This window comes from Ovis aries, chromosome 21 (assembly GCF_016772045.2).
Source record: "Ovis aries strain OAR_USU_Benz2616 breed Rambouillet chromosome 21, ARS-UI_Ramb_v3.0, whole genome shotgun sequence".
NCBI lineage: Eukaryota > Metazoa > Chordata > Mammalia > Artiodactyla > Bovidae > Ovis > Ovis aries.
This window is the reverse complement of record NC_056074.1, coordinates 1,683,021-1,708,720: the sequence shown is the minus strand read 5'-3', so window position 1 is coordinate 1,708,720 and position 25,700 is coordinate 1,683,021. Positions and strand designations below refer to the sequence as shown.

At 43.8% G+C, this 25,700-nt stretch overlaps 1 protein-coding gene across 1 annotated transcript in view; it reads left to right on the top strand.

The window, feature by feature from the left end:
• FAT3 (FAT atypical cadherin 3) overlaps positions 1-25,700 on the top strand; it is an 817,465-nt gene that overhangs the window by 691,437 nt on the left and 100,328 nt on the right. Inside the window, exons 10-14 of the mRNA XM_060404221.1 lie at positions 2,861-3,071; positions 8,537-12,610; positions 18,154-18,350; positions 19,330-19,483; positions 21,648-21,881. Of these exons, the coding sequence (XP_060260204.1) occupies positions 2,861-3,071; positions 8,537-12,610; positions 18,154-18,350; positions 19,330-19,483; positions 21,648-21,881 (4,870 nt within the window). The remainder of the gene's footprint in view (positions 1-2,860; positions 3,072-8,536; positions 12,611-18,153; positions 18,351-19,329; positions 19,484-21,647; positions 21,882-25,700) is intronic.

Sequence of the window (25,700 nt, the reverse complement as noted above, 5' to 3'; positions counted from 1 at the left end):
GAGGAAAGCTGAGTGCCGTGGTGTTGGCTGTGGTTGCCAGCTGAGAGTGCGGGGAACAGAGGAGGGACTCAAGTTCATCAGATGCATTCCTCTGGCTGCTCATTCATGCATTCATTGAACAGATATTTCTCTAGCACCCACTGTGATTACATTCTGTTCTAGGCACTGAGGATATAAAAGAGACAAAGTCCTTGCACCCTTGGACATTCGATTGGAAAAGACCTAGATTTCAATAATCCCAAAGTATAGAGTCCAGCTTGGTCCTTAGGTGGAGCAGGCTGGTCTATAGACAGGGAACTTAGCATGCTAACTGACTAGCATTTACATGTATCTCTTCAGGAACAGAAACCCCCTCCCAGTGACTAACACCGTTCTTACCATTTTTCAAGCTGTGTCTGTTCATTCTTTCCTTAAATAACTCAGAGTTCAGTGTGCTCATCCTGTATCATTTATCTTTTATGTAGCTGAGTGTTCAGAGCAAACAACTCCTTTATGCTGCCTTTCTCCAAACTAAGCCCTTTTAGTCATTTTGCTCAACTCCTTTCAGATACTATTTTTGAAAACCCCTTCCCCTTATATCTAAAGGTAGGGTAAGGGATAGGGCCTTTCTTGGTAGATTTTCTAATTTCTTCAAGTCTCTCTGAAGTTAGGGGATCTACACCTGAATGAGGAAAAAAGCACACATTGGATTAATGCTACATACAATTATAGCAAAATCATGTGTTATAGAATTGATTAGTTGCAAGCGTCTGCCACAGGACTGAAGAAGGTCAGTTTTCATTCCAATCCCCAAAAAAGGCAATGCCAAAGAATGCTCAAACTACTGCACAAGTGCCCTCATCTCACAAGCTCAACATCCGTTGGACCATCAAAAAAGCAAGAGAGTTCCAGAAAAACATCTATTTCTGCTTTATTGACTACACCAAAGTAGACTGGTTTGACTGTGTGGATCACAAACAAACTGTGGAAAATTCTTCAAGAGATGGGAATACCAGACCACCTGACCTGCCTCCTGAGAAATCTGTATGCAGGTCAGGAACCAACAGTTAGACCTGAACATGGAAAAAAGGACTGGTTCAAAATTGGGAAAGGAGTACATCAAGGCTGTATATTGTCACTCTGCTTATTTAACTTATATACAGAGTACCTCATGCGAAAAGCTGGCCTGGATGAAGCATAAGCTGGAATCAAGATTGCCGGGAGAAATATCAATAACCTCAGATATGCAGATAGATGACACCACCCTTATGGCAGAAAGTGAAGAGGAACTAAAGAGCCTCTTGATGAAAGTGAAAGAGAAGAGTGAAAAGGCTGCCTTAAAACTCAACATTCAGAAAACTAAGATCATGGCATCTGGTCCCATCACTTCAGGGCAAATAGATGGGGAAACAATGGAAACAGTAACAGACTTTATTTTCTTGGGCTCCAAAATGACTGCAGATGGTGACTGCAGCCATGAAATTAAAAGACACTTGCTCCTTGGAGGAAAAGCTATGACCAACCTAGACAGCATATTAAAAAGCAGAGACATTACTTTGCCAATAAAGGTCCATCTAGTCAAAGCTATATTTTTTCCAATAGTCATGTATGGATGTTAGAGTTGGACTATAAAGAAAGCTGAACACTGAAGAACTGATGGCTTTTGAACTGTGGTATTGGAGAAGACTTGAGAGTCCGTTGGACTGCAAGGAGATCAACCAGTCCATCCTATAGGAAATCAATCCTGAATATTCATTGGAAGGACTGATGCTGAAGCTGAAACTCCAATACTTTGGCCACCTGATGCGAAGAACTGACTTGCTAGAAAAGACCCTGATGCTGGGAAAGATTGAGGGCAGGAGGAGAAGGAGATGACAGAAGATGAGATGGTTGGATGGCATCACTGGCTCGATGGGCATGAGTTTTACTAAGCTCTGGGAGTTGGTGATGGACAGAGAAGCCTGGCGTCCTGCAGTCCATGGGATAGCAAAGAGTCGAATATAACTGAGCAACTGAACTGGACTGAATTAAGCTCCTGCCATATGCAAACCAGGGAGAACTTTAAAGCAGTCAGGCAAGGTTCTTTGTTATTTCACCGTGTAGGGGTGTCACATTTTAGAAATTAAGATTTGGTTCATCTTCCCAGTGGTTAGGGTTCTCTCTTAGCTCTGGACCTTTATTTATGTTGGTTCCTCTTGCCTGAAATATATGCCACACACCACCTCCCCCAGCATTTTACCACTTCTACTTGGTTTTATAAGCTAGGCTACATTCTTCTTACTGCTTACTCATATTTTGGCATTTATCTTTTTGCCTTTTATCTGACTACTTACTTGTTTGCATTCCCTAGTCAACTACTGAGGGCAGGAACTGTATCAGAATCAGTGCTGAAACACCGGGGGCCATCCTGGAGCTTCACAGATAATAGATGATAGTAAATGTTTGTTGAATGAATGAATGAATGACAGTGCCTGCATTGCATTCATTACTTCCACATTTCAGTTTCCCCTTTAGAAGAGCTGCCACTCACCATTCCACTAGCAACTGTGCAGGCAAATTACAGAGGGCTGGGTGAGGGAGACCAGAGGGAAGTGCTATATTTGTGATATTCAGGCTTCAGTTCCACAAGCATGAACTGGACACAGGCCAGAGGCCAGGCATAATGCTGAGCAATCCAGTGTGGCCCCAGCTCTCACCGTGTTCACAATCAGTGTCCTCGCTTGCTAGAAGCACTGTTAGTTACTGAGAACCTACTCGGCCTGGGAATGGGTCAAGCACTTTCCGTGCATGATTTCATTTTGATTTCACTGTAGGCACAGCCATGTGAATTCTTTGCAACTTAAAGATTTTAGTCCTATTGCTTCTTGTATTTTGCCTCAAGGTCAGAGATCAGGAGTTTCCTTATCGAAGAAACTTGGCCCGAGTCATTGTGAATGTGGAAGATGCTAACGATCACAGCCCTTATTTTACCAACCCACTCTATGAAGCATCTGTGTTTGAATCGGCTGCTCTGGGATCAGCTGTACTGCAGGTGACGGCTCTGGACAAAGACAAAGGGGAAAATGCAGAACTCATGTATACCATAGAAGCAGGTGAGAGCTGTTGCAGACGGCAGCATCATGCATGGCACTGGACCCTCAGTAGTATTTATCACCATGTAAAATTCTCATAGTTACCACTGGCATGTCTCCAAATGGAATTTTTGGCCAAGCAACTGCCCTATTTGCTCAGTGATAGTGTATTAAGTTCTTGGCATTTCAGTAATATGTTTTCCATCATTGACAGCAAAGAAAGAGTTTCCTTTTATTGTGTTCAATCTCAGATTTTTCTGAAATGGAGAAGAGAAAAGACTGCATAATAAACTCTGTGGCTTTTTTTCTGATGGGTCAACAAGCCCGTGGCCTCAGACTGAAATAACCAAAGCCTCCCATCATAGGAGGGCTGCCAGACAGTTCTGTGAATTGAATCTTAAAGATCATTGTTTCCTTGTCAGTAGGTGGGCTGTGGGCTGTGGGCTATGGGCTTCAAAAATGCCTACTCCCCTCACACCCTAGTTAGCACAAACTCCCTTCATTGGAGGTGATATGAGTAGCATAGTAGTGGGTAGGGACTCAACAGCCTGCTTAACCTTACAGATAAATAAATACAGGCTCTTGTGTTGTTAAAACTTGAGAGTATTTTAAAAATTCAATTTTAATATCTAGAAGGCAATACCATAGTTTACTGATGGTCTGCAGATGGACACTTAGAAAACACTTATGACAGGAGAGATGAATGTCCAAGCAAGGAGAGGACCATAAGCCTAAAAATCACAAAGATCCTTTTTCTGCTCAGTTTTCCCTTTCCCTGTTCTGTCTGTTTTGAACGTTCAGGCCACATATTTCCAAAACGTTCTGCAACGTTATGTCTGTCCTGCATAATGCCAAACGCTGTCTCCTTTCATGCTGGCGCTGGAAAGGCTTCTTTCTCTTGATTTAAATAAGGAGCATTTTTGAGAGTGGTTGAATTAAAATATGAATGCTAGAATGACAACTTTGGACTAAAAATTTTTAGGAAAAAAAGCCAACAACCTTCTTTAAAAATAGCCCCTCTATTGAATGACAATATAAAACTATTTCCTGTATTAGACACTGACATTTTACATGAGTCTGTGTAAACTCTATACCAAAAAAAAAAAAAAAGAAAACAAGAAAAGACATGGGTTCATAACAGCCAGGTTGCCTCAAGAGAATTTGTCCATTTCTTTTCCAATTTTCTGTAGAGTTTCCTTTCAGCCTAAAGCCCGACAGTGCGTGTGTGCATAGATGTGTGCTAAATTGCTTCAGTCATGTGCAACTCTGTGCCCCTGTGGACTGTAGCCTGCCAGGCTCCTCTGTCCATGGGATTCCCCGGCAAGAACACGGGCATGGGGAGCCGTGCCCTCCTCCAGGGGCGCTTCCTGACCCAGGGATCAAGCTCGTGTCTCCTATGTCTCCTGCCTTGGCAGGCGCGTTCTTTACCACTAGTGCCACCTCGGAAGGCCAAGCCTCACAGTACTTTTTTAAAAACGCTATTTAGCATTTCTTGTTTATCACAGGCCATTTTAGTTATTTTGTTATTCAGTCCTTGTTCCTTTAGTTTCACAAATAATGTAGGGAAACTTTAAAAAAAATAAATATTTAAATACAGCCACAGGAAACACGGCAATTCAATAACTCCTTATATTCATTCTGTAGCTCTCCCCTAATCACGTGTGTTTTTTCTTTTCTCCTCATTCATTTATGCATATACCTTCTTTTATGTCATTGTAATCATTTAGGTATATGGTTTTATTTCTACTTTGCTTAACATCTTCCAAGCATTTGTCCGCGTATCGACTTGTTTTTTACATTTGTTATTAGGGCTACTACTTCTCCTCTCAGATAACCAGACAATTTCAAAACCAGCTTGGGGGTTCTCAAAGAGTAATTTAAGGGTAGAAAGTTGAAAGTTCTGCGTCGTTTATCTTTCAGCTTCCAAAGCCTGTGGCCGAGTGCTGATCATAGGCAAAGAAGTCAGTCATTTCTTCAGTTAAAGCTAGGCAGAAAGTTTTTTTTTTCCCCCTTAAAATTTCTTTCATACAGAAAACTTGAATTTCCAGAAAACCCAAGGCATGCTTCGTATCTCAAAGAATAAACTTTGATTAGCTGTGTAAAAAGCTAATGAGAATTACAGGACAGATCGACCTGTGCTTGACCTGGACTGGTTCTGGTTAAGCCAAGTTTCTTTGCAGATCATGGTAGAAGACAGGCAGATCCCAGCTAGTTCAGGAGTTTGAAGCAAATAACAAGAGTTTAGTGTAAAGTGTTGTTGTTGTTTAGTCGCTAAGTCATGCCCAACTCAACTCATGTAAGTGCGCGCACAAAGCTCAATAAGCAAGATTTCACTCTCTTTACTGGTGGTGGGTATTTGAGGCTTCCTTGGCGGCTCAATGATAAAGAATCTGCCTACCAATGCAAGAGACACAGAGACTCGGGTTCCATGCCTGGGTGGGGAAGATCCCCTGGAGAAGGAAATGGCAGCCTGCTCCAGTATTCTTGCCTGGAAGATGCCATGGACAGAGGAGCCTGGTGGGCTACAGTCCATGGGGTCGCAAAGAGTCAGACATGACTGAGTGACTAAGCGACAGCAATTCATTTCCTATCCCCTGCCTGGCCTGAAGTAACTACTGAAGCTTTTTTTAAATTTTAATTAATTAATTTGGCTGCACCAAGTCTCAGTTGTATCCTGAGGGATCTTTCGTTGTGGCACGTGGGATCTAGTTCCCCAGCCAGGGATCAAACCTGGGCCCCTGCCTTGGGAGCTCAGAGTCCCAGCCACAGGATCTCCAAAGAAGTCCCTGAAGCTTTTTGTTTTTACCCAAAGGACTGAAGTAGAATCAAGTGCAGAACTTCAGGTCTTATATTTAGTTCAGGGTTGACATTTGGTGCCAGCAGTTGTTCACAAGTGGCTTGGAGAGAGGGCAGTACAGAAGAGACCAGGACTAGGAAAGAGCTAAGTTACGACGGGAGAGAGTGTATTAGACACCAAGATGGATACAGACGGAAAGTTAATCTTTCTTAGGTCTACCTCTCTCGGTCCTCAACAAATATTTATTGAGCTCCCTTTTTGAGCCAGGCAGTGTGCTGTATACCAGATTCATAATGGTAGGTAACATCAGCACAGCTTTTCCCCAGTTGCCGAAAGTCTATAAGAAGCCATGCTGTTGTTATTGCTGATTCACTAAATCATGTCTGACTCTTTGAAACCCCATGAGGTCACCCACCAGGTTCCTCTGGCCATGGGCTTTCCTAGGAGGAATAATGGTGTGGGTTGCCATTTCCTTGTCTAGGGGATCTCCCCGATCCAGAGATAGAACCCACATCTCCTGCACTGGCATAAATTCCAAGAAAACAAGCAGAGATTAGCTTCCAAAGATTTAAGTAGAGCAGAAGAGAGGAAGCAGGAAGTGGATTCCAAGTAAGCAGGACAGTGTGCTGAAGAGAGAGACAAAGCAGCCACTGGACAGCATCCTGGGGTGGGGTACCAAGGAGATCAACAGCCACAGGACCGCAGAGTAGAACAGTGCTACTCAGGGTCAAAGGCGGGCCTCTTTCATCCTTGCCATGTGTATCTTGCTGTTATGTCCTGAGCCTGGAGGAAGAAAGGTCTCTCATAAAGGAAGAAAGGTCTCACCTGAAAACTCCATGTGGGGCCCCATAATGAGAATGTAGCATTCAGGCCTGCATGTCAGGTATCTCTACATTTGCCTCCCCTAAGATGCTGAAGTGAAATGATTCCTGCCTTCTTGTGAGGGTCTGTGAATCAAATATTGGAGCACACTCAATTCCACAGTACCATTCATTGAAAATTTGCAAGCATGTTCCTGAGCTCACTGGCCTTGTTGTCATGAAATGGTCATGTTCAGGTGGCATGTCCACATTTGGGGTCAGAATCAAATTCTTTACCTCTATTAGATTTGCTCCCTCTTGAGAAATAAACAAGCATACAAATAGACTTCACAGGAACATGACATTTTTGTTTTCAGACTTGGAAAAGTTTGATTAATAAGTACATAGTAAGAAGTGTGTAAATAGCTATATTTATTGTATATTTTGACTCTTGTGACCCCAGAGACTAGCCCACCAGGTTCCTCTGTCCATGGGATTTCCCAGGCAGGAACACTGGAGTGGGTTGCCATTTCCTACTCCAGGGGATCTTCCTGAGTCAAGGATCAAACCCATGTCTCCTACATTGGCTGGCACATTCTTTACCACTGAGCCACCAGGGAAGCTCCATATTTCAATAAGAACTGTACTTACCTGCCTTCTCAATCCTGCAGCTGATTGTAATAATGACATTTAAACTCTCTGTATGTTGCCATGCTATAGAACTTCAAAAATTAAGAAAAACTCAGATATATTTGAATAACATAGATTTTTAACTTGTGATGTAAAAAAATGGGGACCCGGAAGTATGTGTGTTGTTTGAGAAGTAGGGGAAAGCCCCACAAGAAGCAAAAAGCCATATGGTGAAGGACGCTACTCCCCACTGTTCGTGACCTGTGTACCGCGTTCTTGGTGCTCTTTGCGTTTTGTGTCCCCCACTCTCTGCTCCTCTTTCCTACCCTCCACAGTCCCGGATGTCACCCCCGCCTGTCTCAGAGGCAGGCCTCTCAGCTTCTGCAGCGTCAGGGCACACAGGATGCACAGAGGCTGCACCCTCTCAGTCTCCTGAGGTTCACGCCTCAAGTTCTTGATTTCAGTGCCCCTTCTGATGAACATTCTGTACTTCACCAGAAACCTCTCAGAAGTTTAGCAGATAGAATGGCTACTGATTGAAACAAGTGCCTTGTCATTGTTTATGTCCACTGTTATATCCATGTGTGCATGTGTGTGTGTGTGTGTTGGAGTGTAGGGGATTCGGAAAAAACTCTTGCAGCTTACAAAGCAAATGATGACTTGAGAAGAATTCTCCATGCCTGAGCAGCAAACCCCCTCCCCCTCCCCCAAGTAGTGTTGGGAATGAAGCTGATCCTGATGGTATGAAACAATACCAGTTCCATGCAGCAAAACTTACCTTTGGGATTATCTTAAACCAAATGATTATGTGATGCTGTTCTGATGGGATTCCTACAGCCTTCTTTCTTACAGCATAGAGCATGGAATTGTGGCACTGAGTTCGGGATAAATGCCTTTTTACCAGTGTCACTGGCATGTGCCAGCCCAATCTGGGACTAAGAAAGTCCTAAGCATTCTTACTAGAAAAGTCTTTCCTGCAAATTCTTATTTCCCAGTTTGAAACTATATAAGTGCTGGGCTGCTTTTCTTGTTAACCTGGATTAAGAAGATACTAATCTGAAATTCACAATGCACTGGAAAATTCATTTCAAAGTCTTTTGAATATCCTTTTAGGGAAGTCTCTCATTTTATTTCAGGATAAGGTGGAGTGAAAACAAATAATTGCTTCTATTTGCCATGCTGTGTAAAGTAGCCTCAAGATAAAGAGTTAATCTTCAGAAAATGACCCATTTGAACTCATTTTCTTATCTCTGTTGCAGGGAATACTGGGAACACATTTAAGATTGAACCAGTCCTGGGCATCATCACTGTTTCCAAAGAACCAGACATGACGACAATGGGTCAGTTTGTCCTGTCAGTCAAAGTCACGGATCAGGGTTCCCCACCTATGTCTGCCACCGCCATCGTGCGCATTTCTGTCACCATGTCTGATAATTCTAACCCCAGGTTCACTCACAAAGACTACCAAGCAGAAGTGAATGAAAATGTTGATGTTGGAACATCTGTCATTCTAATCTCTGCCATCAGTCAATCCACTCTCATTTACGAAGTGAAAGATGGAAATGCTGATGGGATCTTCACCATAAACCCCTATTCTGGAGTCATCACCACTCGGAAGGTGCTGGATTACGAGCGGACTTCCTCTTATCAGCTCATTGTCCAGGCCACCAACATGGCAGGAATGGCTTCCAATGTCACAGTCAGTATTCAGATTGTTGATGAAAATGACAATGCACCAGTTTTTCTCTTTTCTCAATATTCAGGCAGCCTCAGCGAGGCAGCCCCCATCAATAGCATTGTCAGGAGCTCGGATAACAGCCCACTGGTGATTCGAGCCACTGATGCCGACAGCAACCGGAACGCTCTGCTTGTGTATCAGATTGTGGAGTCCACGGCCAAGAAGTTCTTCACAGTGGACTCCAGCACAGGGGCCATCAGAACAATTGCCAACCTGGACCATGAGGCCATTGCCCATTTCCTTTTCCATGTGCACGTGAGAGACAGTGGCAGCCCCCAGCTGACCGCGGAGAGTCCCGTTGAAGTCAACATAGAGGTGACGGATGTGAATGACAACCCACCTGTGTTCACTCAGGCTGTGTTTGAGACTGTCTTACTTCTACCGACCTATGTCGGAGTGGAGGTTCTGAAAGTTAGTGCCACGGATCCTGACTCCGAGGTACCCCCTGAACTGACATACAGCCTAATGGAAGGCAGCTTGGATCATTTTTTAATTGACTCAAATAGTGGAGTGCTCACCGTGAAAAACAACAACCTCTCCAAAGATCACTACATGCTGATAGTGAAGGTGTCTGATGGAAAGTTCTATAGCACATCCATGGTCACCATCGTGGTTAAAGAAGCCATGGACAGCGGCCTCCACTTTACTCAAAGCTTTTACTCCACCTCCATCTCAGAGAACAACACTAACATAACCAAAGTTGCTATTGTCAACGCAGTTGGCAATCGCCTTAATGAGCCCTTAAAATATAGCATCTTAAACCCAGGAAATAAGTTCAAGATAAAATCTACCTCAGGGGTCATTCAGACCACTGGAGTCCCCTTTGACCGTGAGGAGCAGGAATTATATGAGCTGGTGGTGGAAGCCAGCCGAGAGCTTGACCATCTACGGGTGGCGAGGGTGGTGGTCAGGGTTAGCATCGAAGACATAAACGACAACTCTCCAGTCTTTGTGGGTCTCCCTTACTATGCTGCTGTGCAGGTTGACGCTGAGCCTGGCACTCTGATTTACCGAGTGACGGCCATTGACAAAGACAAAGGTGCAAATGGAGAAGTGACCTACGTCCTACAGGACGACTATGGCCACTTCGAAATTAACCCCAATTCAGGGAATGTTATTTTAAAAGAAGCATTCAACTCAGACTTGTCCAACATTGAGTATGGAGTCACCATCCTAGCCAGAGATGGTGGGAAACCCTCTTTGTCCACGTCCGTGGAACTTCCCATCACTATTGTCAACAAAGCGATGCCCGTGTTTGATAAGCCCTTTTATACCGCATCAGTCAATGAAGATATTGGCATGGACACCCCCATTCTAAGTATCAACGCCACCAGTCCAGAAGGGCAAGGCATCATATATATCATTATTGATGGGGATCTGTATAAACAATTTAACATTGACTTTGACACTGGGGTCCTGAAAGTCATTAGCCCTTTGGATTATGAAATGACATCAGTTTACAAGTTGACAGTAAGAGCCAGTGATGCACTTACTGGGGCCAGGGCTGAAGTTACCATTGACCTGCTTGTTAATGATGTGAATGACAACCCCCCTATTTTTGGTCAACCCACATACAATACAACATTATCAGAAGCGTCCCTCATCGGGACACCTGTTTTACAAGTTGTGTCTACTGATGCAGACTCAGGGAACAATAAAATGGTCCATTATCAGATTGTCCAGGATACTTACAACAGCACAGATTATTTTCACATAGACAGTGCAAGTGGCTTGATCCTGACCGCGCGGATGCTGGACCACGAGTCAGTGCAACACTGCACTTTGAAAGTCAGAGCCACAGATAATGGCTTCCCATCACTGAGCAGCGAGGTCCTGGTTCATATCTACATCTCGGACGTAAACGACAACCCTCCAGTCTTTAATCAGCTCATTTATGAGTCATACGTGAGTGAATTAGCCCCCCGGGGCCATTTTGTAACTTGTGTGCAAGCCTCCGATGCAGACAGCTCTGACTTTGACCGGTTGGAATACAGCATTTTATCTGGGAACGACCGGACGAGCTTTCTGATGGACAGCAAGAGTGGCATCATCACACTGTCCAACCACCGCAAGCAGCGGATGGAGCCTCTGTACAGTCTCAACGTGTCGGTCTCTGATGGGTTGTTCACGAGCACCGCCCAAGTGCATATCAGGGTCCTCGGAGCCAACCTGTACAGCCCTGCCTTTTCACAGAGCACCTACGTAGCTGAGGTGAGAGAGAACGCAGCCGCTGGGACAAAGGTAATCCACGTTCGGGCCACGGATGGGGATCCAGGGATGTATGGGCAGATCAGCTATGCCATCATCAATGACTTTGCTAAGGATAGATTCCTCATAGATGGCAATGGACAGGTCACCACAACAGAAAGGCTTGACAGGGAAAACCCTCTGGAAGGAGACATCAGTATTTTTTTGAGGGCCCTTGATGGCGGAGGAAGAACAACTTTCTGTACGGTGAGGGTGATTGTGGTGGATGAAAATGACAACGCCCCCCAGTTCTTGACAGTGGAATACAGAGCCAGCGTCAGGGCAGATGTCGGGCGGGGCCACCTGGTCACGCAGGTCCAAGCCATGGACCCAGATGATGGAGCAAATGCAAGGATTACTTATTCCCTCTATAGCGAGGCCTCGGTCTCAGTGGCTGACCTCCTGGAAATCGACCCTGACAATGGCTGGATGGTCACCAAAGGCCACTTTAACCAGCTGAAGAACACAGTGCTGTCCTTCTTTGTCAAGGCAGTGGACGGGGGCATCCCAGTGAAGCACTCCCTCATTCCTGTCTACATCCACGTCTTACCCCCTGAAACGTCCGTGCCCTCCTTTACCCAGTCTCAGTATTCCTTCACTGTGTCGGAAGATGCAGCCATCGGGAGCACGGTGGATACCGTGAGGGTTTTGCCCACTCAGAAGGTCAAATTCAGCACAGTTAATGGGGAGCGGCTGGAAAATAACAAAGGCAATGTCTTCATCATAGAACAGGAAACAGGCACGATCAAGCTGGACAAGCGTCTTGACCATGAGGTCAGCCCAGCTTTTCACTTCAAAGTGGCAGCCACTATACCCCTGGACAAAGTAGACATTGTGTTCACAGTGGATGTAGACGTCAAGGTACTGGATCTGAATGACAACAAGCCAGTCTTTGAAACTTCAAACTACGAGACAGTCATCATGGAAGGGATGCCCGTGGGCACCAGACTAACACAGGTGAGAGCCATGGATGTGGACTGGGGAGCCAATGGGCAGGTCACCTACTCCCTCCACTCGGATGCCCAGCCCGAGAAGGTGATGGAAGCCTTCAGCATCGACAGCAACACAGGCTGGATCAGTACCCTGAAGGACCTGGATCACGAGACGGACCCCGTGTTCACCTTCTCCGTGGTGGCCTCCGACCTCGGGGAAGCCTTCTCTCTTTCTTCCACGGCACTGGTGTCTGTCACGGTGACAGATATAAATGACAACGCTCCAGTCTTTGCCCACGAGGTGTACCGAGGAAATGTGAAGGAGAGCGACCCTCCGGGCGAGGTGGTAGCTGTCCTCAGCACGTGGGACAGAGACACGTCTGACATCAATCGCCAAGTTAGCTACCATATTACAGGTAAGTCTGCCGCCCTCGGTGCTCACTCTATGCTTCGCTTCCTAAAGAAAGATGGAAGGTGGCGGGGGCGGGCTTCCCCGCTGGCTCAGTGGTAGAGAATCCACCTGCAGTGCAGGAGCCACAGGAGACACACATTCGATCCCTGGGTCAGGAAGATCCGCTGGAGGAGGGCGTGGCAACCCACGCCAGTGTTCTTGCCTGGAGAATTCCACAGACAGAGGAGTCTGGCGGGCTACAGTCCATGGGGTCCCAGAGTCAGACATGGCTGAAGCGACTTAGCACCCACACATGCCTGGCAGAGGGGTAAGAGTAGGGGAGAAAGACATGAGATGAGGGTTTGAGGAGTTATCTTACCTCTTTGGGACTGAGACAACTCAGTTCTTTAGTTGTTACTAACGCAGCCTTATTTTGAAGTTCATTAGTTTGCTTGTGACAGATGACCCAGACTGATACTCAGTCAATTTTTATCATTTGAAAAAAAGTCCAACTTTGCTGGCGGTTCAGTGGGCTAAGACTCCTTGCTTCCACTGTAAGGGACACAAGTTCAGTCCCCAGTCAGGAAACTAAGATCCCACATGCTACACAGAGTAGCCAAAATAAAGAAATAAAATTTAAAAAAAGTCCAGCCAAATATTCCAGTTGAAGAAATAAAAATAGCAGAATGCCTAAGAAGCTTTTTGTCTGAAATGAATATAAATAAATAAAAGTGATGCTTTACTCACCTTTCTCATGTCTTTACTGCAGAAATATACATTTTAATGGAAAAAAAAAACCAAAAAACAACACTTCCCTTCCACACTACTCTTCTTTTTCTTTATGGAGCTGTTTTCTTAATGTTGTTTTCTGTTTAACGGTCTTAATGCATTTGTGTTTTGATAGAGTAATTTATTTTTAAGTGTATTCCTTTTTCCTACTTTTTGTAATGGTAAGAAAATAAATAGGTTTATTTACAAGTTTTTCCTGGTAATAAAAGCTCAGATGCGTGCACACACACACATATGCATGCATGCACACATACAAATCAGAGCGTGTGTTTTTTGTTTTTGCTGAAAAATCTTAAATTATAACTCCAAGTCAAAGGGTATGTGTCCTGACATGGCAAATTTTTTGGGTCCCTTTTCTGTCTTTCCAAATAGTAAATAGCAGTTCAGTAGGAAAGCCAAGATAGACAAGTGAGGTCACACAGAATGCACACACACACACACACACACGTCACCATTGCTCTGAGCATCTTGTGTCAGAGTGAAAATGGGCTATCACTGATCTGGGGTCGCTTTCCAGGGGTGAAGGCCTTCAACTTCTAAGAGGAGAGGTTGGTGTTGTGGGAGCAGTCTTCTTGTTTGGGGGTTCTAAAGCTAATATTTTGATGTTGTGCCATTCAAAGGCAGAGCATAAGCCAAGTGCCAAAAAATTTCAAAGAATCCATCCATACTTGTAGTCAGGTGGCTTCCCTTTAGAAAAACAACATTATTCACAGTGAAAAATGAATTAATTAGAATGCCCTTAGGACGCAAAATCTTCTTAAGTACTTTAGTGAGAAAGTTAATTAATCACCGCAGAATAAGACCCACAGGAGAGCATCCATGCCTGCGCTCAGGACCCTCACATCTCCCTGCAGACTCCTCTTTACGCAACTGCTTTCTTGAGGCTGTTTTCTGTTTAAAGGCCTTAATGCATTTATGCTTTTTCTGATACCTTCCATTGTGTGTGTGTGTGTGTGTGTGTTTCATTAAAATGTATATTTCTGCAGTAAAGACGTGAGCGATCATGGTGAGGAAAGAAAGGCGAGTACGGTATCACTTTGACTTATTTGCATTCAGTTTCAGACAAAAAGCTTCTTAGGCATTCGGAGGGATACTTTTCTATTTGGAAGAACAGTTAAATACTCAACTTTAATTATTTACACGTTGTCTCTGAATTCTCAGTGGATGGTTTAAGGGACCATCCCATCGACTTTACCAAAGTAATGAGAACGGAATAGCTTCAAGCTACTGTTACTATTAGCCGTGCCAACCACCAACTGATTTTAATTAGATTTAACTTTTGCTCTTGATGTAACACAACTTGGCTGTGCTGCCACAGATGAACAAAGGACCATTAATCATTTTATTTCACAAAAGAGCAGTGTGGGCCTGCACTGAAAGCATTTAGTAGAGAGGTTACATTTGCGCATGCTGAAATCATATTTGACTGAAGCCTAATTGAATCCTAGTCAGTGGTGGAGGAAAGTGATATCCCAAGGAGAACCCGTGCCTCACCAAAGCATTTTTCTCAACCTCAGCAGACTGGCCTTGAGGGCTCGATAAGTCTCTGCTGTGGGCGGCCGTTCCTTGCTGCAGGTGGAAGTGTGGGATGTTTACCAGCACCGCTGGCTTCTACCCAGTAGATTCCAGTAGCCCGGCCATTGGCATCACCCCTAATGGGACATTCAGAAATGTCTCTTGGCATTGACAAATGTCCCGGGGATATGGGACTAGCCACTCTCAGTTGAGAATCACTGCCCTGGAGGAATGTGCAGCCCTCAGCTTCTCTGCACTGTCTGTCCACTATGGTTCATTTAGCCCATGGTTGAATCGCGAAAATCCAGCCTCTGTGCACCAGTGTTACAGGGGAGGTAAAAAAAGTTGGCTTAAAGCTCAACATTCAGAAAATTAAGATCATGGCATCTGGTCCCATCACTTCATGGCAAATAGATGGGGAAACAGTGGAAACAGTGGCTGACTTTATTTTTCTGGGTTCCAGAATCACTGCAGATGGTGATTGCAGCCATGAATTAAAAGATGTTTACTCCTTGGAAGGAAAGTTATGACCAACCTAGATAGCATATTCAAAAGCAGAGACATTACTTTGTCAACAAAGGTCCATCCAATCAAGGCTATGGTTTTTCCAGTGGTCATGTATGGATGTGAGAGTTGGACTATAAAGAAAGCTGAGCACCAAAGAGTTGATGCTTTTGAACGGTGGTGTTGGAGAGTCCCTTGGACTGCAAGGAGATCCAACCAGTCCATCCTAAAGGAGATCAGTTGAATATTCATTGGAAGGACTGATGCTGAAGCTGAAACTCCAATACTTTGGCCAACTGATGCAGAGAGCTGACTCATTTGAAAAGACCCTGATGCTGGGAAAGATTGAGGGCAGGAGGAGAAGGGGATGACAGAGGATGAGATGGTTGGATGGTATCACCGACTCAATGGCCATGGGTTTGGGTGGACTCCAGGAGTTGGTGATGGACAGGGAGGCCTAGCGTGCTGTGGTTCATGGGGTCGCAAAGAGTTGGACACGACTGAGTGACTGGACTGAACTGAACTATGCACCAGTACCATATTAAATCTCAAAAACTGTTTGGGGCAATGTAGAAAGAAATAGCTTTATTGCTTTGCCAGGCAAAGGGGGCCACAGTGGGCTAATGCCCCCAAGACTGTGTGTTCCACCCTGGGGAGTGGGCACTGAGCAGCCTTAGAGTGTTTAAGGAGCAGGGCATGATCAGCTTGTGGACATTCTTCCCGTTGGTTGAGATGGTGATGATGAGTCACCATCATCAACCTTTGGTTCCAGCTGGTTTGGGGTCTACGTGCTTGTGGGTAGCATAGTTAACTTCTTTGACGTGGGAGGTTCAGTATCTGCAAAACAACTCAAAGGACATGGCTCAGAATGTTATCTATAGTCCCTGAGGAGGAACTAAAGGTCCTTTACTTTGTTTAATGGCTAAAGCATTTATCATTTTTTCTTGCTTGTTTTCCTTTCTGCATTTTCTCACTTCTCAGATAAAATTATTCTTTGACTAAAGTACTCCTACAGAGAAAAGGCAGGCAGATTTATAGGAGAGCAATGGAGAAACAGACATAGAGAATAGACTTATGGACATGGGGAGAGGGTGACATGTATGGAAAGAGTAACATGGAAACTTACATTACCATATGTAAAATAGATAGCTAATGGGAATTTGCTATATGGCTCAGGAAGCTCAAAGAGGGGCTCTGTATCAACCTAGAGAGGTAGGGTGGGGTGGGGAGGGGTGGGAGATGGGAGGGAGGTTTGAAATGGAGGGGATATATGTACACCTATGGCTGATTCATATTAAGATTGACAGAAAACAACAAAATTCTGTGAAGCAAATTATCCTTCAATAAAAAAATAAATTAAAAAAAAGCAGGCAGAGGACAGAACGTGGGTGTGGTCTGTTCTGGAAAGGCCTCGTGGGAGCCTGCTTGGTTACAGTCGCGTCCAAGCCGGGGCTTCCCAGGTGGTGCTAGTGATGAAGAACCCACCTGCCAGCACAGGAGACACAAAGAGGTGCAGGTTCGATTCCTGGGTCGGGAAGATCTCCTGGAGGAGGGCACGGCAACCCACTCCAGTATTCTTGCCTGGGAAATCTCATGGACAGAGGGGCCTGGTGGGGTCACAAAGAGGCAGGCACAACTGATTCTCAGCTTGCACTCTTTTAAAGATTCATTGTAAGAAGGTGAGATGGCTCCACTGTTTCAGTGCAGCAGCAGCCAACAGGCGGTAGGCTTTCCTTATTTATTTGTTTATTGTCGATCTTTCCCACCAGAAAGTGAACTCCACCACAAAAGCAGGGAGTTTTGTCACTTTTGTTCCCTGCTGTAACCTCACTGCGTGGCACAGCGCATGGTCCAAAGCAGGTGACAAATACGTGTTGAATGCCCCCAAACCAAAGAAGTGGTGAGGATCTAACTGGAGTCTGGGCTTCCGGCCAGTTGTCTCATCCAGTCTTCATGTTTGAAGTGACATTATCTCCTTCTTCACATTCGGAAGGTCAAGATGGTTTTCTTCTTCCTTCCTCCAAGCTGCTTTTGTCTCCGTGTAGTTCAGTGATGTGGGAAAGGAATGTTGCTGGGACCACTTTCATTGTCTCAGCCTCATCAAAAGTGGTTCGCTCCAACTCTTCTCCTTTTCTTCCATTTTCACCAGCTTCCCTCTGATAAATTTGATCTAATTGCAGTGCTTATCTTTGAGCGCCTCCTTCAATAACCCCTCATTGGGGCTCTTTACTCCAAATGGGTCTTCCTCTGTCACACAAACTTTTCTCCCCCAGATTTTGGTCCTTAGAAGAAGAGCCGCAGTAAAACATTCTTCATGAAAACATTCCTTAATAGAGCTGACTGCCTTTCCTTGATTGCATAATCAACGGCTAATGAAATTGTCTGGGTAACAAGAGCTATAGTGTATTACATCCTCTCTTGAGACGGAGTGGAAAGACAATTGTATCATCTGAGAAAAAGATTGATTGTTCACAGTTTGAATTTGATTGTCCTTAAGGGGAGCTAAACAAGAGATCATCTCCGGCTTCTCTAAGTTCATTTTCTTCCCTTGGAAAGTTACTGTTTTACTTTCCACACAAACCAAGCATATAAATATCATGCTTTGTTGCAGGAGAATCAAAAGGAAGTGTCAGGTTTTTTTCCAGTCTCGTAAATGATGCAGTTTGAGAGGCACCTGGTTGACCTCGCACAGGCCTCTCACTGTAGATGGAGATCAAAGCTTTTCATTGCTCATCTTCAGAAACTCTCTTTTCACTGCAGGAGGGAACCCCCGAGGAAGGTTTGCCCTGGGCCTGGTGCAGAGCGAATGGAAGGTCTACGTGAAGAGACATCTGGATAGAGAAGAACAAGACATTTACTTCCTCAATATTACTGCCACCGATGGGCTCTTTGTCACTCAGGCCATGGTGGAAGTGACTGTCAGTGATGTGAATGACAATAGCCCTGTGTGTGATCAGGTGGGATTTGTGGCCGTGTTGGACTGCTGCTTCACTCTGCTTCTCTAAAATTAAGTCAAAACCCGTTTCATTTTTCTCCTTAAAACCTGGCTCCATTCTGTTCCTTTCTCCTTGATTAGTGCCATCCAATTTTATATACGCATGTAAGAGGACGAAATACTATAAGCATGGACAGAGTATAAGTAACACCATTAGTACTTAATTCTGCCCGTTAAAAAATACAAACAAAAGATAAAGTCGGGACCCTTCAAATGAAAAGCTTTCTAAAGAATCATAAAGAATATTGTGATTTTTTCATATCTCAACTACTGATTTCATAAAAGAAAAATGGGCCACTCAAAAGTATGAATTACTTTTGTTGTGTAAGTTTATACAGCTGGCTGGCAGCAATGTTGATAATGAAGCTGGGTCTCCAGGCTTCTCATGAAGTGTCATTTCCCCCATAGTTGAAAGCATGAGAGCCAATGCAAGGTGTCAGTCACTGACTTTATATTCTTTCTTACCAAAATTAAATCACCCTTCATTTACTTTTTCCTTACATGTGGACTGCGAGACAATATTGGTGTTCTTTAGCTTAGAAAATGTTTGCAAATCTTATTAATGCCAGATGTTAGTAGTGGCTCTTCAAAGTTGAAGGGTCCCAAGGACTCCCTGGTGCTTGATCACTATCTGATGTGATCATTATCTGATGTGCATCACAGTTCCACACGGGCAGGGATTTTTGTCTGTTTTCTTTCTTTCTAGCATCTCAATAGTACCTCGCCCATAGTAGCGGCTCAATTAGCATTTGTTGAATGAATGAGCATGGGAGGGGCAGGGCAAGAGATATTTTATGTTTCATCCGATGGTGTAAGATGATTCTGCAGTAAAGGAAAAACATAACTGAAGATGAATTCTGCGAGTGCCTTTTTAAAGAAATCAGTTATAAGGCTAATATGGCAATCGCCCCACACATAATAATGATTTTGCCTTTGCCCAGGTTGCATATACAGCATCACTTCCTGAAGACGTTCCATCAAACAAAATCATCCTGAAGGTCAGTGCCAAGGATGCTGACATTGGACCCAATGGAGATATACGATACTCACTCTATGGATCTGGAAACAATGAATTTTTTCTAGATCCAGACAGTGGTAAGGCAAAATTTATTCTCTGAAATGACATTGTTAATCCACAAGAGAAGTTAAATTTTCACGGGTCTTATCACTAGGGGGTAGTTGGTATCTAAGAGCCTTAATATGACACTCTGTTAAGAAATACTAGTGGCACACGGTGTCTGGAAGACACAAACCTCATTTGACTTATAAACTTGCCCTGACTTTACCTACATGTAGCAGCACGAGGGAATTAGATGTGTCTGTTTGTGTCTCCTCTTTCTCATATCCATGAGTTAAAGCAGCTGCTCTATTAGGTGTATATATAGAATTATATCGTAAATGCAGGGTTCCATGCAAACCAGACAGCAGTGCACAGTAAGGAGAGTTTCACCTTGTTGAAACCCTTTTTTGGTTCCTATGCTTATTAACACACTTGTCTGATTTTTATTCATCATTTCTGCTTAGTTGTGAGACCTCAGATTTGCTTCCATGTTAAGGTAAAGTTCATAAGGTGAAAGGTTATGTACCCTGAAGGCAGATGCCGGCATTGAAGGCCAAAGCTTAAGGAAAAAAACATTTTCTGTGGAGGTAAATTATTACAGTGCTGTGTACTGGATTGGCCCATCCAGTGACAATTTTTAATTGAAGTGTAATGATTAAGAAATTTGCATATTTCCAGCATTGTATTGGTTGCAGTGAATAATCACCAACTACTGAGTTTCCAGAAGGTATTGGCTTCTCAATAACCTACTCCCATGTCAGCTATATCTTGCTGGGAAGGGCTTAGTTGCATAACGATATACTACTTGGATATAGAGGCCTGGCACTTTTTTATTGAATAGCTAGCATTTATTAACTACTAGACCTAAAAACACTTTATGGAATATTTGTGATAGACTCAAAGCATCTCTGAGCGATACTGTAACCCAGTGGAGAAGACAGAGCAGTGAGTCAGTAATAATAATAACAGAAATAATAATAGTTATGAAAGACAGAATGACAGCAGTACCTGCAAGAGATATCAAGAGAGTTATACCTGAGCACAGAAGAAAAAGCAGCTAATGTTCTGATGAGAGGGAAGAGGAAGCTTGTAAAGAACCGGCATTTGAACTGAGCCAGGATTCTAGGGGCTAAAGCGGGTCACTGCCGGCCACGGGCGCGACATGGGCAGAGAGCACAGCGCCTCCAGGAAATGCCGTGTACAGCACTGTCACTGGTCAGAGGAGCCACAGGATGACTTGCCAGAAAAGTGGTGGGAAAAATAACTTTAGGTCAGATCTTGGAGGGTCCTGAATGCCCAACTGAAAACTCCCTGGATATTTTTGAGGAGGGGGAAATGATCCAGCCTGTATTTGACAACTGCCTGCCTTCAGGAAGCTGTAGGAAGAACAGCTTTGTAAGTACTGATGACTTGCTCCCAGTGATATCTGCTAATTTTACCAAGAGTACATAATAATATTTCATGATTCTGACTTTTCACCAAACAGCATTTATTCAGGTCTGTCATTGTGCTCATTGCCATTATCCATTGAAATTTAAGTGGCAATGAAATCCCCACAGGGACTGACACCCAGGACCAGTATAGCTATTTCAGTGATTAATAATCCCTCCATGTTTATGAAATCCCCTTCCTGCATGTCTGCTCTGGGCTCCTCAGTTATCCCCCACTGGGATCTCCCCTCAACAACTGCTGGCCCTCTACTCTCCCAGCAAGTGGGATTTTCCTGGCACAATAGGACTCCTTTGTAACCTCTTTCTGCTGGAGCCAGCCTGTTTGGACTGTTTGTTTTCCTCTAGAAGACGGGGTAAAAAAAGATTAAGTGTCTGGAAGCAGAGAGACTAACCCTTCTGGGTCTAAAGACCATTGACCTGATTGACCATCAGAGAACTGAGCAGTCCTTGTGAGGTTTAAAGAGGTGTGGAGCTTCTCCATCCTGCCAAAAGAAGGAATCCCTGACACAAGAGACTTCACGGTGGAATTAATTCATTTGAAGGTCATGCTGTTGGTTTCTTGTTGTATCTAGAATCCCATAAATTTTTCCCTGATGCTTAAAAAATTTGAACTTGCTCTATTTTTCAAAGTATGAAGCTCTTGAGCCAAATATCAGCAGTCCTTCCTACACTCAGTTTCTGTATGTAATTGAGTCTCTGCTCTTTGAAGAAAGACAGTTTTGAAAAGCGAGGCCATTTATTTTCACAGGTGAGTTAAAAACTTTGGCTCCGTTGGACCGGGAGAGGGTCCCTGCGTACAGCCTCATTGCCAGGGCCACCGACGGGGGCGGCCGATTCTGCCAATCCGACGTCCGTCTGACCCTGGAGGACGTGAACGATAACCCCCCGGTGTTTTCGTCCGACCACTATAACGCCTGTGTCTATGAGAACACGGCCACCAAGGCTCTGTTGACCAGAGTTCAAGCGGTGGATCCGGATGTTGGTAAGTCAGCTGCCCCTAGGGGGGGCCTCCCTGTCTGTGTGTTTCCCACATTGAAGTGCTGCCTGTCCTCTAGCTCCATCAGCCCACTTGGGCTCCTTCCCGTCAGGACAAGTACAGTAAAATACATTTCGGCTCTTTGGCTGATGTACTTCACACACGTGAAAGAAATCTGCAAGACATCTTCCTGCCTTTTTTGGGGTTTAAAGAAGCAATACTGTAAATTCCTTTAACTTTTAACAAAGGGTTTTGAGTTTGTGGGTTTTTTTTTTTAACCTTTATAATAAAAATAATAGCTTTCCTACTTACTCATTCCTCTTGAACATAGTTAAGTGTTGTGTGTGGGGATAATTCATTTCTATTTCTATAAAGAATTGCAACCCATGCTTTAGCTGAAATATGACAGTCTCAATTTATGGTGGTGCCCCATAGTGCAAAGACCAATTACTAAATGTGCTGCCAGCCCAATGTGGATTTTTTCTAACTGCCATTTTCCAGAGTATTTTGGTCACATAAACTGACATTACTTGGAGGGGTGGGAGTGGCAGAGGGGAAAAAGGAATTAGAATTGAAAGTTGCTAATAAAGTTTGCGTTCAGATCCACTTTACGTAATGAGATGGTGAGTTAGAAAAGACTGGAGTTAATTGCTAGGTAGCCTTCCTGAGAATGCATAAGTTATTGAGGTGACTGCATGATGGAGTCTAAATACAAAAGGGCATATAGACAGCCTCTTGGCTGTGCATTTTAAGAGCTGTAAATCAGAGGACTGGGGAATGATGGGGTGTGTCTGTTATGATAAACAGGCCTTTATATAATTCAGTATCTTATTGCTTAATTCTGAATTGAAAGAAAAATTATTGGACTAATGGAAAAGTAAATACATGATAATTAGTTGAAAACAAACGAAGAGCCCAGGGTCTCTGCATATTTCCCCTTAGAGAAATTAGTGACTATACTATGAATTATTGTTCTTACCTTATTAGCATAATTTTCGAGGCTGAGAACCAACCCTTTAAAAATCTGCATATTGTAAAGCTTGGTAAAAAACATAATAAATAGGAAAAGACCTTTTTTTCAGCTGTACTGTGCAACTTACGGAATCTTAGTTCTCTGACAGGGATTGAACCCAGGCCCTTAGCAGTGAAATCGCGGAGTCCAAAACCCTAGACCACCAGGGAATTCTGGAAAAGACTCTTTTATTGACCTATAATCATGAATTATTTACAAATACTCCTTTTTAAAGGAGGATTAGAAAACATTCCCTGGACTCTTGATAGCAAGCTTTTGGAGAAAAGACGACAGAAATTGTACAGATGAGTCATTAATAATTTAACTTTGAGAATGTATAATTGGGCCAGAAGTGAAATTTTAAGATTGAAAGTTTTTTACATTAAAATTTCAATTTAAAACATTGGAGTTTTTCTATTCACCTCCTTCCTAAAGGAATTGGGTGTGCTCTGTTTACTAGAGAATGAACAGGGAGAGAGTCTGATCAGTATGTTATGCTTTAGGCAGGAGGCGGGAGGTTATCCACTCACAGATGTGATTGCCGTAGAGGGCAGGCAGCTAGCTCTGTGCTGCTCAATTCTGCCGAGTCAGCTGTCCAGGTTGGCAGCTGGGGAAGAAGGGTTGACTGGACTCTGCGTTAGCAGGGGCAGAGATGATGAAGCCTTTCAAACATTAGACCCAGAATAACCTATCAGCACCTCTCTCTGCTCTTTGCACTAATTAGCAGAAGGCTTACATTCATGGCTTCAGACCAACATGGAGGTTATGGGTGCTGCCTGTATTGTGTGTTCATCAGGCCATTGTATTCACTTTCAGAAAACTATAGCACAGGATACCAGATTCTAGGTCATATTCTCAGTTTTTTTAGATCTCATTTAGCTTTAAAAATAAAAACTAAGACAGCTGGGGAGGAACAAATGAGCTCCTCTAAAAAGGTAAACTGAGCACCTGCTCTTTCTAGGCACTGTGCTCACTAGGTAGGGGTGCAGGTCTTGCTCAGAGCCTGCAGGGAGAACCACTGTCAAACCCATATTCTCCAGAGTCCCAAGTATCAGTGACTGGGGGGTGCTTATGCCGTTTTCATCAGCGGCCTGATCGCCACTTCTCAGTCTGCTGTCAGTCAGCACAGAGAAGCATCAGCCACACATTGAGATGAGCAGTTTGGGGTGGACAGGGCTGGTGAATCATCTGGAGGCCAAACCTAACCTCTGGCCTAAAGCTGAGTTTGCTCCTGAATCATTAAGACTGAATCCAACCCTACTGAATCCAGTCACTCAGTCGTGTCCGACTCTTTGCGACCCCATGAATCGCAGCACGCCAGGCCTCGCTGACCGTCACCAACTCCCGGAGTTCACTCAAACTCACGTCCGTCGAGTCAGTGATGCCATCCAGCCATCTCATCCTCTGTCCGCCCCTTCTCCTCCTGCCCCCAATCCCTCCCAGCATCAGAGTCTTTTCCAATGAGTCAACTCTTCACATGAGGTGGCCAAAGTACTGGAGTTTCAGCTTTAGCATCATTCCTTCCAAAGAAATCCCAGGGTTGATCTCCTTCAGAATGGACTGGTTGGATCTCCTTGCAGTCCAAGGGACTCTCAAGAGTCTTCTCCAACACCACAGTTCAAAAGTGTCTTTAGTCTGGCTTATATAGAGTGTTCCAAACAGTTTGGATTAATTGTCAATGAAAGTCAAGAGATATTTATTTGAATTTTCAATTTCTGGCATTTTCTAAAAACAGCACTCAGAAGACTCAGCAATTCCAGGCACACAGTCCCACCATGGTTGGAAGCTGCCATCAGCCAGTTTTCACCTTCCCAGCCATCTCACTTAGGTTTCCATCTGGCCTGCATAGGCCCCTTCTCTAAAGTGACAAGCAAATTCTGATGTTTAAGAACTTTTAGCTTTGAAATAATCATAAGTTCACAGGAATTTGCCCAAAACATGTACAAGAAGTAGCATGTACCTTTCACACAATCTTTTCTCCCAGTGATACCATCTTGCATAATGATAGTACACTTGGATTTTGACACAGGTGTCTGTGTGTGTGTGTGTGTGTGTGTGTGCATGTAGTTCTGTGCAGTTTTATCACCTGTGTGACTTCATGCAACCACCACCCCATTCATCTACTCACTGCCCCTTCATAACAACACCCACCTTCTCCCCACAGTTCCTTCCCAGTCTCTAATCCCTGGCAACTACTAATCTCCATATCTATAATTTAGTTATTTCAAAAATGTTATTTAAATGGAATAGTGCAGCTTGTAACCTTTTCCAAATGTCCTTTTTCACTCAGCATCATTCCCTTGAGATCCACCCAAGTTGTCTAATTGGTTTTTGATCCTAGTGAAGAACATTGTCTCCATTTGTATAAATGACAGGGCTATTTGGTTCATGAAACTTCTTTTGTCAAGCATATTCCTTTACCTAAAGTTACAAATGATTTCATCAGTATTTGGCTACAGTATATACTAAGCCACTATAAATTGCAGAAAAGAGACAAAGATATATTAACCTGAAGTCCGAGTCCATTACTTCATAAATTCAAAATTCTTACAATCTCTTGCTAACCTTTCATACCTTGGTTTTCTAATTAGCATATATATATATGTATCTATATCATTATTTTTAGTCAAATAACTCTTTGGTATGCCAAATTCATTATTTGTAATGAACTAATGCTCATGTTAGAGTAACTGCCTAGATCAGGAAAAAAAAAAACAAAAATAAGGAGACAAGGCTACTTTAGCACCCATTTTATGAGTTCTAAGCAATAGCATGGCAACTGTCTAGATTTTAGCATTAAATTCTTCATTTTC